The 18,822-nt window shown below is 42.5% G+C and overlaps 1 protein-coding gene and 1 pseudogene across 1 annotated transcript; both read right to left on the reverse strand.

Moving 5' to 3' along the window:
- Window positions 1-1,737: 1,737 nt before the first annotated feature.
- On the reverse strand, window positions 1,738-2,574 carry LOC111520981 (annotated as a pseudogene).
- A 12,669-nt stretch (window positions 2,575-15,243) lies between these two features.
- Window positions 15,244-18,520, reverse strand: RPL7 (ribosomal protein L7). The gene is made up of 7 exons (XM_023184051.3): window positions 18,233-18,520; window positions 17,303-17,411; window positions 16,864-17,030; window positions 16,384-16,521; window positions 16,163-16,272; window positions 15,660-15,869; window positions 15,244-15,309 (listed from the first exon to the last, which is right to left on the reverse strand). The coding sequence occupies exons 1-6, from the start codon at window positions 18,325-18,327 to the stop codon at window positions 15,661-15,663; spliced, it is 828 nt and encodes a 275-aa protein (XP_023039819.1). The 5' UTR covers window positions 18,328-18,520; the 3' UTR covers window positions 15,244-15,309; window position 15,660.
- Between the last annotated feature and the right edge of the window lie 302 nt (window positions 18,521-18,822).

Below are 18,822 nucleotides of genomic sequence, written 5' to 3' on the forward strand. Positions count from 1 at the left end.
CTCCTCTCCACCTCGCTCACCCTCCAGTTGTTTGCGTACCTCATTCTTCCTGGATACAGGACAAGAACTTGGAATCCGCTGAATGGCTGGACTAGAAGAAATGTAATAAACAGGGCTGAAACACACCTCACCCCCACTTGCCACATTGCAGGCGATGTTGCAGGTGATAAGGAGAGAAGAGTTGTGACCCTTTGGGGAGCCCAGAGCTAGAAGCTCCCCGAGCCAGAGCTGTGACACCCTATTTGGGTGTCTGCGGTTCCTGGCATTTCCAACCTTCCAGGTACCACCACATTCCCCTTGTCCAGACACAGGTGCCTGCAGCAGAAGCTGCATGCAGTACATCTGGTTCAGCCACAGCCTTGCACAGAGTCAGTGCCGGCCACACTGCAGCAGCCAACATGGCAGCTAGATGCAGTGGCTGGACCCCATGCTCAATCACTCATACACCCCTGGCCACTCCACATCTGGCTCACACTTGGCAGGTGTGGGATCTGGGCTGGTAGCATGAGCCTAGTTGGCTACTTGGCTCATGCCGGGCCAAGTAGGCGGAATGAGCCCAGCAGGCACCAGCAATACTCAGGCAGAAGGTACAGCCAGCCAAAGAGGTTTCTGGATGACAAAGTGAAATCCTAAGGATTCCATGACATTTTCACTACTGAAACTTTCTTGCTGTAGGGAAAGGACCATGGGTAAAGAAGTGAATAACATGGGAGCTAAAAGGACTGTTTGACTGCACTGAGGTTCTAGTTGATGTTAGATGGTCTAAAACTTTAGTAAAATCAATGAATAACTATATGTTAAAAATGTCAAATAGTTCCACACGAGGAGTGGGGATTTATTCTGTATGTAGACTTTATTTTAACATGTTATATTTCTAAATCTTGATAAGCAGAAAGTATGAAATTTCATGAGCTAGGAGGAAATTTGCAGTTTTGTTGGTGATGCTAGTTTTTTTTTTTTTCTGAAAGATACTTCAAACTTCAAATTTTAAATGGGAGATTGATACATAAGATGGTCTTCTTAATATCCAACTATTTATCTTGCTTAACCTTGGTAACTATATGAATGTATTCTAATTATTTTATTTCTTAGTTAAGTTTATTTTATGACTCTTAAAACTACTAAATAGAACTAAGAAATACCATTAAAAGGTTAAAATGTTATATTTTGTAATGACATATCATCCAAATTATGCTTTTCTGAAACGTTCATCTAATTTTTTTTTACCACCTTGAGATAACTGTTAACTATTTTCTCTTTTATATTATATTGCTTGTCAAAAGGACTTTTTTTGGTGGGGGGAGAGAGGTGCTTACCTGACACCATAATATTATTTAGTATACAGCAGACCATATTTCATCTTTTTTTTTTTTTTTTTTTTTGGAGACGGAGTCTCACTCTGTCACCCAGGCTGGAGTGCAGTGGCCGGATCTCAGCTCACTGCAAGCTCCGCCTCCCGGATTCACGCCATTCTCCTGCCTTAGCCTCCCAAGTAGCTGGACTACAGGCGCCCGCCACCTCGCCCAGCTAGTTTTTTGTATTTTTTTAGTAGAGACGGGGTTTCACCGTGTTAGCCAGGATGGTCTCGATCTCCTGACCTCGTGATCCGCCCATCTCGGCCTCCCAAAGTGCTGGGATTACAGGCTTGAGCCACCGCGCCCGGCTCCTCATTAGTTTTTTAGATTTTTGTTGGCCTTGTTTTGGGGCTATTTTGCCTTACTAGGCCTAAGCAGAATATTAAAATACATTAATAATCCATACTGAGAATAGAGTATAAATGGGTTTCTCACTCCTCAGGGACATAAGTGGAAACAACACATCCCATGAACACAGATGAATGCCCCTGGTTATCCCTGAGCTGGGCAGTTTCACACAATCATTTTTCTCTGAGGCTAAAGTCTGTGGTTTGATCATCTCAGCAGCTTCCCGAACCAGACAAAGCAGATTTACTTTGTCTCCAAATTATTTTTCTCAGTGCTCGAGAAGAATCCCCAAGTTTCCTGATCCCACCACGAAAACGTCCTTGAGGATGAAGGCTTCTCCTTCCAGGTTTCCAGAGAAGCCTCCATTCCAGGCTCAGAAGAAGTACCACAATCCCAGATGGATAAATCCCATAAATATCATCTTCCGCCTTTGTGGACCACAGAACTTTTTCTTTTCATCCAGGAAGATTTCTCCTTTGAAATAAGGCTGGAAATCCTTCACTTCAGTCCTGATGTGCTCCTTTACCACTGCAAAGAGGGGGACACCCAGCTCGTCCAATATGGGTTTCAGGGAGGACAGATCCGCAGCTTCCTCTCAACAGAGGAAACAGCCTGGCCTCCGCACAGCCATAATCACAGCTCTATTCCCCGCCCCCCACTCCCCATAGTTCCTTTGCTTCCAAAGTCCTTGGTTCCTTCTCCAGAGTTTTCAGGTCTATATCCTCCAGGTACTCCAGCGCCGCTTTCTGGGACTTAGACAGAACATATCTGTGTTGGCCAGCAGCAATGCCAAGGCAGAGGCCCCCGGGGCTCCTGCACCAATGGACCACAAGCCCACGGTGAAGAAACTTGGGTCCTGGAGGAAAGACATTTCTGCCTCAGTCTCCAGCTCTCAGCTCTGCTCCGTGGGGTGTGTGTCTGCCTGGTTCTGGCCCAGCCCTACTCTCAAATGCCAGATTCAGAAACCTCTGAATACACGCTTACAAAAAGTGCCATAAATATGATGTATAATTCTTTCTCATTTCTAGAACAATGATTACCCTCAAAACGTTATTTGTACACAGAACGGAGAGTTTTCTGATGAATGAGTATGGTAAGGAGTCAGGGTTTGCAGTCAGAATCCCCATTCTCATTCTCCAAGGCTGGGCCCAAGCAGGAGCATTCAAGACTATTCAAGCTGACTCCTTCACAATGCTTTTCAAAATAAATCCTCATTATTTTCTTTTTAAAAACCACCACAAGTGCCTCCTTTCTGCTGGCCTTCTCCTACCCTGACACCCGGGCACTGAGGGGCCAAACCACCTGGCCCCAAGGGTCCCAGGGGCAGGCCCCCGGAAGTAAAATTTTTTAAGAAACTGTGTGCCTGAAATTTTTCTACATTTCATCCCCATACTTATTGATAACTTGGGATGAGAACAGAATCTCAGATTATAAATTATTTTTCCAAAAATGTTGAAGGGACTATTCCATAATCTACATGTTTTGATTCTTATTGTTGAGAAGCCCAACACTGTTCTGATTCCAGCTTCCAAATTTTGTTGATACTATCTCTATTATTCTCTAAGACCTTATAAATCCATGCTATTTAAAAAATGTTTTAAACCATTTCCTATCATTTCAATAGAATTTTAAAAGGAAGTGAGTTAATGAGTATGTTCAGTGACTATCTTTAACTATAGTCATTTTAGTGATACATAACTCCCACTACTTTCTATACTGAGAGTCTCAACCCAAGCATCTTAGGTAGGACAATTCTTTTATTCATTCTTTTTTTCCTCCTTTTTTATTCTCATTTTAGCTACCCTGTTAACTAAAAGGACAATTCTTTGCTGTCCCAAACTGTCCTAAGTATTACAGGACATTTTCCCAGTCCTTCTGCTCTTCTTCATTGGTCCTGTTCTTGTCTTATGGTTTCCATTCCTTCACCTTCTTGAATATGAAAAATTTAAATTTTTTTCTATGCCATTCTATTTAGTTTTAGGGTACAAATCTCCTGTTTGCAGCATCTGCCAAGTCTGCTTCCTTGAAGTTAATTTCCTTACATATTCTGTAATCTTTGCAAACTCATCTATGGAGAAATCAATATCTACAGAAGTCAAGGATTCCTTGAATTATGGGAACTTTGCTATACAGAGAGGTTTTCCATTGATCTTTGCCTGGCCCTGGGTTTTGGAGGTACCAGACCAGCTAAAATATCAATTTCTTGGACTGCGGTCCTGACCATGTAGTAATATGAATTCAGACCCCAGACTTGAGCTAGTATGGACCATTAATCTCTAATCTCTAGCAGCTGACCCTTTTCTTACCATAGTTCAAGTAGATGGCAAGCTTCCTTCTAGCCTCCTCAGGTCAATGAGGGGATGTTTTTCTAGTTATCATCTTAGGGTCAAAGGGTTCTTGTGGTAGATTTTATTTTTCAAAGGTAGGTGTACTAATGCATATCCAGTCCCACATGCTCTTCCTTCACTGTGATGTTCCTCCTCTCCTCCATCAAGAGGTGAGATCTGTGTTTCTTTTCCTGAAACCAACTTCCTCAGCCAATCAAAAAACAAACAAACAAACAAAACAGCAGAAACCACACTATGTGATTTCCAAAGCTAGGTCATAAAAGTGATATGACTTCCACTTGGCTCTCAGGACACTCGCCTTTGAAATCCAGCTACCATTTTGTGAGGAAGCCAGGTGACATGGAGAGGCCACATATAAAGATTACAGCTGACATCTACAGCTAAGGTCTCAGCCAAGAGCCAGTATCAACCACCAGACATGTGAGTGAATAAACCTTCAGGAGATTCCAGTACTGAGCCTTCAAATCTTCCAGCTGAGGCTCCAGACATCCTGAAGCAGAGCCAAGCTGTCCTTGCTGTGCACTGTCCGAATTCCTGACCCACAGAATCCATGAGCACAATAAATGGTTGTTTTATACCACTAAGTTTTGGAGAAATTTGTTATGAAGTCATAGTAACTGGAACAGTACTTCTTTGTGACTCCCAGTTTTCAGCAGATGGCTCAACGGTGGCTTTCTCTGTGAACATTCCTTCATTTCAGGCACCTGGGGATTTCCTTTTCTTTGTTCCTAGCTTAGCCACATTTCTATAAATTATATTTACTCAGCATTTGAAATATACTGAAGCAGAATGGGGACCCTTCCATGCCGGCTCAGTCTGCCACATTGCCCAGAACTTCCCAGAATAGCTTTATAAATAATGACATAAAGAACTGAATAATTTATTTTTTGTTTGGTTTTTTTTGAAACAGAGTCTCACTCTGTTGCCTAGGCTGGAGTGCAGTGGCGTGATCTCGGCTCACTGCAACCTCCACCTCCCAGGTTCAAGTAGTTCTCCTGCCTCAGCCTCCTGAGTAGCTGGGATTACAGGCACATGGCCCCAGGCCCAGCTAAATTTTTTTTGCATTTTTAGTAGAGATAGGGTTTCACCATGTTGGCCAGGCTGGTCTCGAATGCCTGACCTCAGGTAATCCACCCACCTCGGCCTCCCAAAGTGCTGGGGTTACATGCCTGGCCAGTAATTTATTTTATATATATACATCTTAAAAAAGGAAAGAAAAATAATCCTATCGAGAGTGCATTTATTAAATACCAGGTAACTTGTTGCAGAGAAAATACACTCAATAAAAAATTCATTCTCTCTAGTACTCAAATAAAAGGCAGATAATATAATGAACTACTACTTTCACCAATCAAAATGGCAGGGATTTTTTTCTTTACTATTAATAGAGTAAGATGAAGTGCAAGGAAATAGGCACTCTCATAAGGTTTCAGTGGGAGTATATATTGGTGTAATATTCCCAGCAAATGATCTAGTAATATATATGTTCTTATAATTGTATATATTTTTGACCCAGCAATTCTACTTCTGGGAATTTATCCTAAAGAAATAATCACTGGCCAGGTATGGTGGCTCACGTCTGTCATCCTAGCACTTTAGAAGGCAGAGGCAGAAGGATCTCTTGAGCCCAGGAGTTTGAGACCAGCCTGGGCAACATAGTGAGACCCTGTCTCCACAAAAAGAAAAAAAAAAAAAAAAAAGAAATAATCATTGATACATGAATATCAATTCCTGTATTTCTTATAATAGAAAAGAGAATGAAAATAACTCAAATGTCCAACAGCAGGTGGCAAAATCATCTTTAATTTTAGGGTTGTTTGTACCAAAATAATCACCAAGTGAACATAAAGAAAGATGAGTTATAGATTCATTGAGAAAAATATTTATTTATTAATAATGTCATGCATTGTGCTAGGAGTCGTAATACAACGAGGATTAAAGATAAAGCATACAGTCTATGGGAAGGGGTAGGGAGGAGTGATTAGTTCATTATGGTAAAGCTATGTTCAAATTCTATGGCACGACAGAACTTTTGCTGACCTTAACCAGACTGGAGAAGTATGAGGGTTTTTTTTTTTTTTTTTTTTTTTTTTTTGCTTTTTGACAAGTGATGTTCAAGCTAAGTGCCAGAGGTTTTCACAAGTAGAAATTAACTATGGGAGAGAAGCTTGGATGTCCCCTAAAATCCTGGCTCCTCCTTCAGAGAACAGTGTTTGTTCTAGGAAGTGGCCGCCTCCCTGTGATTGGAATGTGAGTGAATGTAATGTGTAACACTGCAAGAAGCTTCTAGGAAGCTAAGCAAGTATGCTTTCTCCATACTTTCTCCTTGCCTTTCTGCTGACTGGATTTAGACAAGAGTGAAATGCTGACGAATGGCAGAGTCTGGGTCCTTCTACCAAGTGAAAGCAAGCCGCTTGCTGACCAGGGACGCCTACCTTGAAATTGTTACGCGAGCAAGAAATAACTTTTCCACGTTAAATCAAGAAAATGTTGGGATCTGTTTGTCACTACAGCTAGCAATAGGCTAATACATGTGACTTTTTATTCTAAAATAATGTAGTAACTCACTTAAATATATTCACTAAGCATGTACGATATACACATCAATGTGTCAAGTGCACAAAAAACACAAAAATAACTAAAGAGATTCTGCCTGCACAGAATTTCCAGTCCAGAAGAAAAAACAGTAGCCACTTCTACAACTCTAATACAAAGCAGTGTGTATAAATTAAATCCTTAGGAGATATATATAGTAGTAGAGGAGTTAAAAGGAGGGAGATATTACTTTCAGGGGGAGGTTCAAAAAATACTTTAAAGAAATTAGAAAATGGCATTTCAACAGGATTTAGATGGCAGAAATGTAGGTAGAGGCATTCCAGAAAAAGATATAGATGGGAAAGATGTCACAGAGAATGTAATATAAATACTATGGATTGCCTGGAGGGAGGGGTTCAGATAAAGGCAGTGTGAGAAATAATGAAATGATAAATTGGATGAGATTACAGACAAATCTGAATGCTGGACAAAGTGGTCTATATTTCCTTGAGTAATGCAGTACCACAGAACAGACGTATGGTATATATTCTGAACAGAGGTATGGTTTCTATTCACAGTTATGCTTTAGAACAATTAATATGGCAGAGACTGGAACCCAAAAGAGAAATTACAAGGCAATCATAATAGTCCAGAGTACTTAAGAGTGGTCATAGTGAAAATGCAAGATTCATTATTGAATTTGGGAGATTCGGCAGCAAAAAAGGAGTCAAAGCTGACTGAGGCTGGGAATTGAGGTAACTAAGAGGATTATGGAACCATGAATTAAATTCAAAGAGGACATGCTAATCTGGAGGTAGAGGGCAACAAGGAGCTCTGTTTTAGAAAAAAGTGAGTACAGAACATCCAATGGAGATATATAATCTGGACCTAGGCAGTAGGAATTGAGGTGCACAGGTCTGAAGATGTAAATGTTAAGAGTTATCTATTTACACGTGAGCAATAAGGCCAGAGACTGTAATAAAGTTGGCAAAGGAGATTTGAGAGAAAGAAGAAAAGCCAGAGATTTCCTTAAAATATATGCAAAAAAAAAAAAAAAAAAAAAAAAGCCGGAAGAACAAACAGCAGAGAAGGAATGGAGAGGCAGACAGTTCAGGGGAACTAGCATCATAGGAAGCATTGGACCATGTCCAATTCTACAAGTTATTGGAGAAGGGAATTATTAATAACATTACTGTAACAGCAAATACACAATCCAATTTAATCCTCAAGTCACCCAATGAAACACAGATTCCAGTCAATGACTGAGCAGGGATTCAGACCCTGCAAAGAACCCAGGCACTGAAGTAAAATGAACTTGGATTCTAATTTTTTTTTTTTTTTTTTTTTTTTTGAGACGGAGTCTCGCTCTGTCGCCCAGGCTGGAGTGCAGTGGCCGAATCTCAGCTCACTGCAAGCTCCGCCTCCCGGGTTTACGCCATTCTCCTGCCTCAGCCTCCCGAGTAGCTGGGACTACAGGCACCAGCCACCTCGCCCGGCTAGCTTTTTGTATTTTTCAGTAGAGACGGGGTTTCATCGTGTTAGCCAGGATGGTCTCGAACTCCTGACCTCATGATCCGCCCGTCTTGGCCTCCCAAAGTGCTGGGATTACAGGCTTGAGCCACCACGCCTGGCCAGATTCTAATCTTAAATGTGCTCCCCAAAAGCTGCAGAACCACAGGGTCAAGAAGAAAATAATCCTGCCTCTGACTCTCATAAGGTGAGGATTAAATTTTAAAATGCATGTGAAGTGTTCAGCACAGTACCTGACATTATAAACACTAAGTGGAAGCTATTCTCCTCTTTTAAAGAATAAATACAGATTTTTCTCAATACAGTCTGTTGAAAAAAGGATAAATCATTCAAGATTCTTAAAGGCAAGATTCTATCAAAATTTTTAAATGTGCATACATCTGACTTAGCACTCCTGCTTTAAGGAATTTATTCTGTAGAACTGTTCCCATGTGTAAGAATGTCTACTGTGGCTGGGCGTGGTGGCTCATACCTGTAATCCCAGCACTTTGGGAGCCCGAGGCAGGCGGATCACCTGACGTCAGGAGTTAGACCACCCTGGCCAACAGGGTGAAACCCCATCTCTATTAAAAATACAAAAAAAATTAATTACCCGGGCGTGGTGGCACACGCCTATAATCCCAGCTACTCGGGAGGCTGAGGCAGGAGAACTGCTTGAACCCAGGAGGCGGAGGTTGCAGTAAGTTGGGACTGCACCACTGCACTCCAGCCTGGGCAACAAGAATGAAACTCTGTCTTGAAAAAAATAAAAGAAAAAAAAAAGATTGTCTATTGTTTCATTGTTTGTAACAGGGAAAAACTGAAACCAATCTCAATGAGGAATGGTCACATAAACTGATACATCTGTACTATGAAATACTCTGAATGGTACTCTCCATCATATCTTTTTTTTTTTTTTTTTGAGACTGAGTCTCACTGTCACTCAGGCTGGAGTGCAGTGGTACGATCTTGGCTCACTGCAATCTCCGCCTCCCAGTTTCAAGCGATTCTTCTGCCTCAGCCTCCTGAGTAGCTTGGATTACAGGTGCACGCCACCACGCCCAGCTAATTTTTGTATTTTTAGTGGAGATGGGGTTTCGCCACGTTGGTCAGGCTGGTCTCAAAACTCCTGACCTCGTGATCCGCCCACCTCGGCCTCTCAAAGTGCTGGGATTACAGGCGTGTGCCACCACGCCTGGCCCTCTCCATAAGTGAAAAAAGACATTTCTCGAAATAATTCATATATGATTCCATTATGACCAAAAAACATAGGGAAAAAATGGAAGAATGAACACCAAATTAATTCTAACAAGGATTAAAAAGTAAAGAAAGGCATAGACCTCTCCTTTCCAACTCCATATACTTCTGTACTGTTTCAATAAGTACTAATACATTATAATGTAATTTGAAAAATTTACAGAAGAACTTAAAAAAGGAAATGTCAGAGCATTTCTGAAGAAACACCAACGTAACAAGAGATTTTAACTCATTAACAATGTACATAACAAGTTAATAAAGAGGAGCAAGAATTCTTCTGCTTCAGGGATTATAATACCCTAAAAGTGCTCACAAAATTGTTTGCATTTGTCTGGAGAGAAGTTCCAGTTTTTATGATGTCTATGACCCCAAAAAGGTTGTATGGGAAAATGACCAGTACAATAGAAAAGACTACCTATGTCACACAAATAATTTCTAGTATTTTGAACTCCTGGTGAGAAAAGTAACACACACACAAACTATACGTAAATCAGAAATGGTTCAAAGTAAAGTTGGCAACAGAAACAGGGTTGTAACAATCTAACTGGGTTAGTTTCCCATGTCCCACTGCATGGCTGGGTGCAAGTGTGGGAGAAGGGAGACACAGGGGTAGGCAAGGGAAGAAAAGTAAACACATTCCCCCTCACTCCAGTTTAAGCCTGGGAGGGTCAATCTGTAAGGGTGTGTCCACTTAAGGGATAGATCTAAGTACTTACTTACCAGAAGTAAGGGGCTGGGGTGCAGAAAGAATACACCGATCCGGCAGGCAGACCCGCTTCCCTCAATCTCATCCCCCAACCCCGCCTGGTAGCCTTCCTCAGGTCCTTATGCCCAGGCCTTTCCGCCGGGTCCCATCATAAAGTGCATCTAGAGCATCCTCAGAGTGACCCACGTGCCTCTCTGAGCCTCAGTGTCCCCTTCGTGGGAGGGAGTGGGACTAGATGACCTGCGGACCCGACCTCCCATCCAGCCCTGACCTGGCAAGTCCCCTGGCCCTCCCGCTCCTTGGCCAGGGCTCGTCCTGAGACGGGCCAGCCGTCCGCACTCACTGTGCCCGCTGCTGCACCGAGGGGAGGGACTTCTTTGCGATCCTGGCCCTTGGGGCCCAGGTCGGAGGCTCCGGCAGCAGGGGTGGCTGGGGAAGCGGGCACAGCGGGCAGTGTGGGAGCCAGCGGCAGGCCGGCGCCCACCCAAGCCCCCGGCCCAGTCCGGCCTTGTCGCGGGGCTGGACAGGCGGTGCAGGTGGCCGCGAGCTCCCACGTTCACCGCTCCTGTGGTGAGCATGCCCCGCAGCCAGCAGCCCGGCGACGCTGGGCCCGGCCCGGCCAGCGTCTCCCGAGGCTGCAGCCCTGCCTGCCCGACGCGCACCAGTTGCTAGGCGCCCGGGGACTCGGGCCTCGGTTCCATGGGGCAAGGGGCCTATGTTAGGGTTCAGGGCCATGATGGCTGCTTGGACAACTTGGGCAGCGGAAGCCACCGGGACTCCTCGACCAGCACTAGTGCCTCTGCCTTCAGGTCACTGCTGCGGGAGATGGGGGTGAGGTGGGGGAGCGAGCTGAATCAAGACTGCGTGAACACTGGTCAGTGGTGACACAAGGTGAGGTGCACAATGGCAAACAGCACCAGGCAGCATGTGTAGGGCACGGAGGGGGCCGTTGGGCAAGTTTGGTGTAATTCAATTTTCTGGGTTGTTTGCACATCAGCTTGTGTCAAAGACTTATTTTTCAGGTTCAAAATAACCAGGCTTTCCAGAGTACTGATGAGCTGTACCTTTCAAATGTTAGCCAGTTAATACCTGACTAGCTCAAAAATTACAGGTAAATGACAAGGACGAGTTCCCTCACCAGTGGGCCAAATTCCATGTTCTGACTCCTTTGTTTTGTTTCCTTTGTAAAAGGTTAGGTGTGTGTGCCCTCTCTGGCTTGGACATCTAGCACCTTTTGCACAGTGGGTCTTAGCATCTGTACTCTTGCCAGATAGTTATCATATAAAGCCTCTACCTTCATGACTTGACTCCCCACTAGAGCTGCAAGCTTATCCCTGGTAATGTGGTTTCAGATCCCACAAAAACTCCTGAAACTGCTCTCAACACACTTTTCTCCATTCTTATTAAGCGCTACAATAACCTTTCCTAGGTCATTTGGTTACTTTTTTAACACTCAAATTAGGCCTGGAATTGTAACACTGGCCCCACTATTAGTTATGTGATCCTGGGTGAGGGAAAGTTAACCCACCTAACAATAACTAGGCTGCATATTAAAAATCACATGGAGTACTTAATTAGAAAAAAGTCTAGGGCTCACCCCAAAACCAACTACGAATTCAGTTCTGGGGTTGCAATCGAAGTGGAGAAACACTAACCTAGGATTATGTGGATCAAGTGATACATTGGCACTCAGCAAGTGATCAAATGTTTATTAAACGGTCTCCTCTTTAGTTTTGCTATCACACCCCTACCTGACACTTCAGGTGACCAAATTCTACCTCTTCTGTGAAACTTTCCAACCTTTACAGCATGAAATATCTCCTGTACTCTCCTAACATGGTTTTCTAATATTACAAATCGTTATTCATACAAAATGCAATTTCTGAGTCCTCCAAAGTAAATTATATATACAGATATATATCCATAAATCCACTCTACCCCATTCCTCCTTTTGCCATCCCCCATCACCAAATACTCAAGGACTACAATATGCCAGCAACTGAAGTCTCCAGATTTTAAATGGCTATTTCCCTGATGAGGTTAGATTCCCTTAAAAAAGTGAAGTACCTACAATGCACCAGGTATTGTTCTAAGTGCCAGAAAAGAGAAAGCTAAGACTCAAACCTTACATTGGAGAACAGCTGGGAAAAGCAAGTCAACAGTTTCAGATAGTAATTAATGCTATGAAAAAAGGTGATATAGTAAGACGTGTCAGAAAAGACCTTTTTCCAGAATGAGAAAGCCAAGTACCCAGACCTGGAGGCTGAAGTCACTTTTGAACATAGAATATAACTGGAGAGCCAGAAATAAAATATCGAATGGGCCTCCCCGTTTCCATGCCCTAATTACAGGGACCTGTAAATATGTTACCTTATGTAGCAACAAAAGGGACTTTGTAGATGTGCTTAAGTTAAGGATTTTGAGAAGGGGAGATTATCCTCAATTATTCAAGTAGCCCAATGTAATCAAAACAGTTTTTATATTGAGGGACACAGGAGGAAGATCAGACGATGTAAGCAGAGATGCCACGAGCCAAGAAATGCAAGGGGCTCCTAGAACTGGAAAAGGCAAAGAAAAGTTTCTCTAGCCTTCAGAAGGAGCACAGGCCTGCCGACCCCTTGATTTGGCTGTGAAACCTGTTTTAGATTTCTGACCTCCAGAAAAGTTAAAACAAATTAAGTCATTTAAGTTTATGGTGATTTGGCGCCTGTAGTCCCAGCTACTTGGGAGGCTGAGGCAGGAGAATGGCGTGAACCCGGGAGGCGGAGCCTGCAGTGAGCCGAGAGCGCGCCACTGCACTCCAGCCTGGGCGACAGATCGAGACTCCGTCTCAAAAAAAAAAAAAAAAAAAAAAAAGTTTATGGTGATTTGTTACAGCAGCAAAAGAAAACTAACACATTCATTTAACAGTGAGTGCCTACTACATGTCAGCAAATGGGCAATTAAAAGGCCTGGCCTTAAAATTTACTACCTAACAGAAGGGAGGCACACGTATGAGAGGAATGTGTTAGCTCGTTGACACCAACTCTGTAAGGAAAAACAGTGGGAGCGGAAAGCTGTCATCTTCCCATGGAGGTGGGCCCAAAGACACCAGACACCCGCAAGAGGCTCTATCACATCCTATACATCCCCAAGGCATTCATTTCACTGTATCTGTTGCCTGTCTTCCCACTAGACCCACACCTGAAAGCAGAGGCTATTTTCCATAATTCACTGTTGTATGCCCACATTAAGTGCTGAAGCTATACTGCACAGCAGCATTGAGCACTTTCGAGCTAGGCACTGCTCTAAGCATTTTACATGACCATTAACATTTAATCTTCATTAAAATCCTATGAAATTAGGCACAATTATCTCCATTTTGCTGATATGGAAACCGAGACAGAGATAATTTATTGGCCCAAGCTAACAAATAAGTGGAGACTGAATATGAACCCAAGCAGTCTGGCTCCAAAGCCAACACTCCTAATCCAGCCAACCACAAATGAACCTTCAAAGAAGTTACTAGGTTAACACTGGTTAAAGGCCACTGAGTCCAAGAAAACTTTACAAAAAATGAGATAGCTAGGGGACGATCCACTAGAGAAAGCCAGACCTTAGAAGGATAAACAACAAACATATATGAGGTGAAATCTTGTAGAACCTACTGGGTGCCCAGACCCCTAAGGTTGGTTAGGCCTTCCAGAGGATCCCTTGAAAGCAATGACATTTATAAGAGGTGAGTTTCCCAATCAGGTGAATCTGCTTTTGAACAGGTTCCACCAGCTCATGAACATTTTCATACCTATTACTGTTCCTCACAATCCTCTTATAAAAGCAGATTGGTTATCCCACTTTACTCTCAAGAGTTCTGTGTGGGAATCCCGGTTCTCTGCAACCTCTCCCACATTTCCCCATCCTCTCTGGCCCCAGGCCACACAGGCTATACAGTCAATACTTTGCCCACTTTATTTTAGGTATTCCTACACAATCTTAGCCCTCCCTGACCAGCTGAAACAGTTTTACTACTTTGGGTGATAATGTATCAACGTAGGTCAATTGACTGTAACAAATGTACCACTGTGGTGGTGAGGAGTCAACAGGAGGAGGTTGGGCACACAACTGGACATGCGGGTTGGGCGACACTGGGCATATGGGAACCTTCTCTACTTTCCAGATTTACTGTGAAATGGAAACTGCTTTAAAAAGTAAAGACCATCAATTTAAAAAAAAAAAAAAAAAAAAGCTTTGCTAAGTATCACTCTGTACATGAAGTGCTTATTCCTATCCCAATGAAGACTTGCCACATTTCATGCACCCACCCATCTGCACCTAGATTAAGTAAGCAATATGCCATCTGTACAACTTCATCCCATCATTAGTCTTAATTCTGACCCTGCAGAGGCCACTGATGAAGAACTCAAAGAAACTCTATTTGTCTAGCAACTTTTGAATATTAAAAAACAATAAATAACTGTGGTGCAGTAGTACCAAAATAATTACTAAGGGAGTTGTTTCACAGTGCATCAGACCTTTGACACAACTAAAAGAGGACCACAAAAATTTTTACTTTCATTCTATATACTTCATGTTACACTCTACATTGTTCACTAATCTAGATGAGACAATACATGAAATATAAAGGAGTTATTTATAAAATACCAAAACCTTTCAAGTTTTTGCCCATTAATTTTACCAGATGCTCTGAAACAATCTGTATTCCTGGGCACAAATTTCATTTTTTCCTTCATAATAGCCACAGTGTGTAACAACTATTAGTAATTCACGGAAGTATGGCAAAAGATGCAAAACAAGAACACAAAAATGGAAGGCAAAAGAAAAACACATTTATATGGTAGTTTATAAACAAGCAAAGGCCCAAGAAATAAATTTTAGAAACTGAATTCAATTTTTTCCATAAACCAAAGTTGGATTACCGTACCAACAAATTACGTGCAAATGCTTGTGAAACAGGCTTAGAATAAACCCATTTTGAATCAGTCAGCACAGTTAAAAACAAAATCTTTTGTAGAGAAAAGCCTTTTAAAAACCTAAGAGAGATGTTTTTCACAGACTCAACCCTGATTTTGCACAAAACGGGCAGTTGATTTGGCTTAATTTTATCACACACCAGACTTACCACAATAGTTATGGGAAGACAGAGGCAGGCTAACAACAACAAAAAAATCACAAATACAACAACATATTTCATTTTGAGAGCAGGTACTGTTTATTAAGCTGAGGAGACTCGAAAAATAATCATGGTAGACACCTGAAAGGAAAAAAATAAAACCATTAGAAAACACTTTAGCCAGCTAACAATTAACACAGACAGTTAAAAAGTAACTATTGAGTTTACATTTTTAAGGTCACCCAATTTCCATCTATAAAGACTCCCCCAAACAGGCTTTTCCTTTCCTCCAGAAAGGTCCTCAAAAGCTAACCAACTGTAATCATTAAGTAACAAACCAAATGTAATCATTAAGATAGTTGATCCTGCTCCCCACAAAAGCACTGATTAAAATTCAGACCTCCCTCAATATTTAATGGGAAAAGTATTCAAGATTACCAGCACTTGCACTCTAACGTTAACTCGACCTTTCTCAGGATGAGGTCTCTCACCTTAGTTCATTCTTCTAATAAGCCTGTTGATCTGGTCCTCCCTGTTGCCAGCATCTCCACCTTCTACAAAATGGGTGGTCTTTTTCTTCATCCCACCTCGTGGAGAAGATAATTTGAAGGGCCACAGGAAGTTATTTGCCTCTTTGAAGCGTTTTCCAACAGTATAGATCTCATGAATCAGATCCTCCATGCAGATGATGCCATATTTACCTAAATATTTTAAGGTTAAGATTATTACAGTTGCAAAAAGTTTTGAATTAATTGTTAGACTTTAGGACACCCAACAAGAGCAACTGTAGGCTGTGAAATAAAAACACACCAGGAATAAACAAGGTAAATGCATGGCTTTACGAAGATAAGGTTTAAGCTAATAAAACCATGCCTTACGTTTTCTTTAAGCTTAATCAAGAATCACAGTGAAAATTCACAATAGTGAGAAATGTACAGCCACAAGAGGATAGGAAGTTATCGCATGGTCAAACTTTCCCCCAAACAGAACTTACCAAGAGATCGAGCAATCAAAGCGTTATCTGTCAAAGCAATTCGCTTCTTATTGATTTTGCCATAACCACGCTTGTAGATTAGCTCATTTACTGACTTCAGATTGGGGTACCTGAAGTGAAAAAGCAAACATAAATAAGGTGATCACTGTTAAAACATCTAAAATTCATGTTGACACATAGCCAATTCACCAAACAGAAATCAAAGGAGAAAAGAGACTTACCCCCATGCAATATATGGTTCCACAATCCTCAGCATGTTAATCGAAGCCTTGTTGAGCTTCACAAAGGTTCCATTGAAGATTTGACGAAGGCGAAGAAGCTGCAATACCTTTCGGACCTTTGGGCTCACGCCATTGATACTATGGTGAAAAGGGACCAGAAATGCATTTGCCTTTCATCGAAGTTTTTATTAATACTAACCATTATAGTTTGGAATAGCGAGTCCTACCTACAGATAGGAATCCTCTCACATTACACACTGAACTTCTGTATTCGATTAAGAGAAGGGATAGGAGCTTGGGGAACATGGCTTGCAACTAAACCATGAGTGATCACCACCCTCCTTGTTTTAGCTTCCCCTAAAATATTGTTACTCCAGTGTTTCAGAATCAGGGCTCCCAGAATTAATGTGAAGTCTTTTTTTTTTTTTAACCGGTGCTAACTCTCCCTTTGAAACCTGAATGCAGTAAAACTGAATTTACCCTCTGATCCTGATGACAAATGCCAATTTGGGTTCAGCAGGTACATAGAAGTTGCCAGCTTTTCTTGCCATCCTCGCCATTCGAATTTCAGTTCTGTACATCTGCCTATATTCCTTGTGATAGTGCTTCGCTTTTTCATAGATAAGCTTCCTCCTTGCCTTTCGAAGCTGAAAACCAATCATCAGTTATTCATGATTTTTAGCTCTCAATTACAATTAGCAATGCTAGTTACTAAAAAGAAAATGAAAACACGTTTCCTTTAAATCTTTTCTTGCCGCAGTAGGCAATTACATCCCCCATCACCTTCAGATTGTAACATTAGGAAGCTAAGCAATTACTGGGCACAGTTAGGAAGTAAACCTTGCCAAGAACATTCACCTCATTCTCAATCCCAACAAGGCGTCTCCTTATGTGCTAGTGCCTCAAAAAGTTTACTTACCATCTTTTGGGCAAACTTCTTTCTCAGGCGCTTGATCTTCAGCTCTGCAAAATTCCTTCGCTTTTTCTTAAGGGTTTCTGGCACAGCAGGAACCTTCTTCTTCTTCTCTCTAACGTTAACAAACAAAAACGTTATCAACAGCTCAAAAGGCTCACAGTGCTGTATTACTCCCGTACTGAGCAATGTTGTTTAACAGAAATGCTGTCACTGACTTTAGTCACTCGTATAACTTTACTTGCTCCGGCATGCTACAGTGTAGGATGCACATTTTAGCTCCATGTCAATAACCTTTAACACCAACCACGTTGCCTAAAACCCAATCACAAATATGACACAATAGCAATACGCTTTTACCTATTTCAACCAAGAGGCCCGGCCTCCGACGATTAAGAAAAAACAAAAAACACACCAACAGCCGAATAACAAAATGTACTAGCTTAAAGACTGCTGCAAGGCACTGATCCCCGGACTTCAAGCGCAAAAATAAAAATAAAAATAAAAATAAAAATAAAAATAAAAATAAAAATAAAAGGCAAGCCACCACCACCCTGGTTCAATCAGGATCCACATGTTGAAAGCAAAGGCCTGGCGGCAGGGAGGCCTGAGCCAAGCACCAGCTGATTCAGAACCCAATTCAGAGATTCTGCGTCTACCCCGAAAGACCCTCTACCGAGGACCGGGCCGTCAGCCAACCAACGGGTTCCACACACATTCCAACTCGACATCTCGTTCCCGGGATCTCCAAAACCTCTGTCCTAAAGCCGCCTGCATTCCCATCCTAGCCTCGGGTCCCCACTGGTGTCACAAAGCGTCACAAACAAGCAGGAAGGTGGGCAAAGGTGCAAGCTACGGCCAGAGAGAGAAAAAGTGACTCAAAACGTATCTGGCTCTGGAGATGGAGAAGGATTCTCCAGAGGACGTGAAACTTACTCGGCACCCTCCATGGTTCCAGCCGGAAAAAAGAGGAAGTTGGCGCATGCGCACTGTCCACTTAAAGACTTCGAAAGAGAAGCCCCACGACTCATAGGTGTCTTAGAATAAGCCGGAAAAGAATCCAGAACTAAAAAGCCGCCTTGCAGACGCAAAATTAAGAACTCCCTGATTTAGCCTCTTTCAACCAACTTTCGGGTAAAACTTGTTTGAAGAAAATATATGCATTTGATTACACTTTTTAATCAATTCAAGAGCAAAGGATGCTGACACCTCGGCAACTCCGGGTCCTAATCTCCAGGCTGAGCTGACAACATTAGGCTCGGGTTCCTCCCCTTAGTGTTCCCAGGACGAGCCTCATGGGGACGAACTACAAATCCCAGCATGCACCACTCCTCGCCCGCCCGGCGGGAGGGCAACGCCTGACCCGGACCGCAGGCAAGCATCGCGGCGGCAGTTCCAGCCAGGAAAATGAGAGCCTTTCGGGCCACGTTCCAAACGGCTAGCTGCAATTCGAAGTCACTTTTGGCCGCCCTCCCAACTCCCTGCCGCTGTAGTAGCAGACTACACCCCTTTCGCCGCGCCGCGAG

Source organism: Piliocolobus tephrosceles, chromosome 7 (assembly GCF_002776525.5).
Source record: "Piliocolobus tephrosceles isolate RC106 chromosome 7, ASM277652v3, whole genome shotgun sequence".
NCBI classification, from domain to species: domain Eukaryota; kingdom Metazoa; phylum Chordata; class Mammalia; order Primates; family Cercopithecidae; genus Piliocolobus; species Piliocolobus tephrosceles.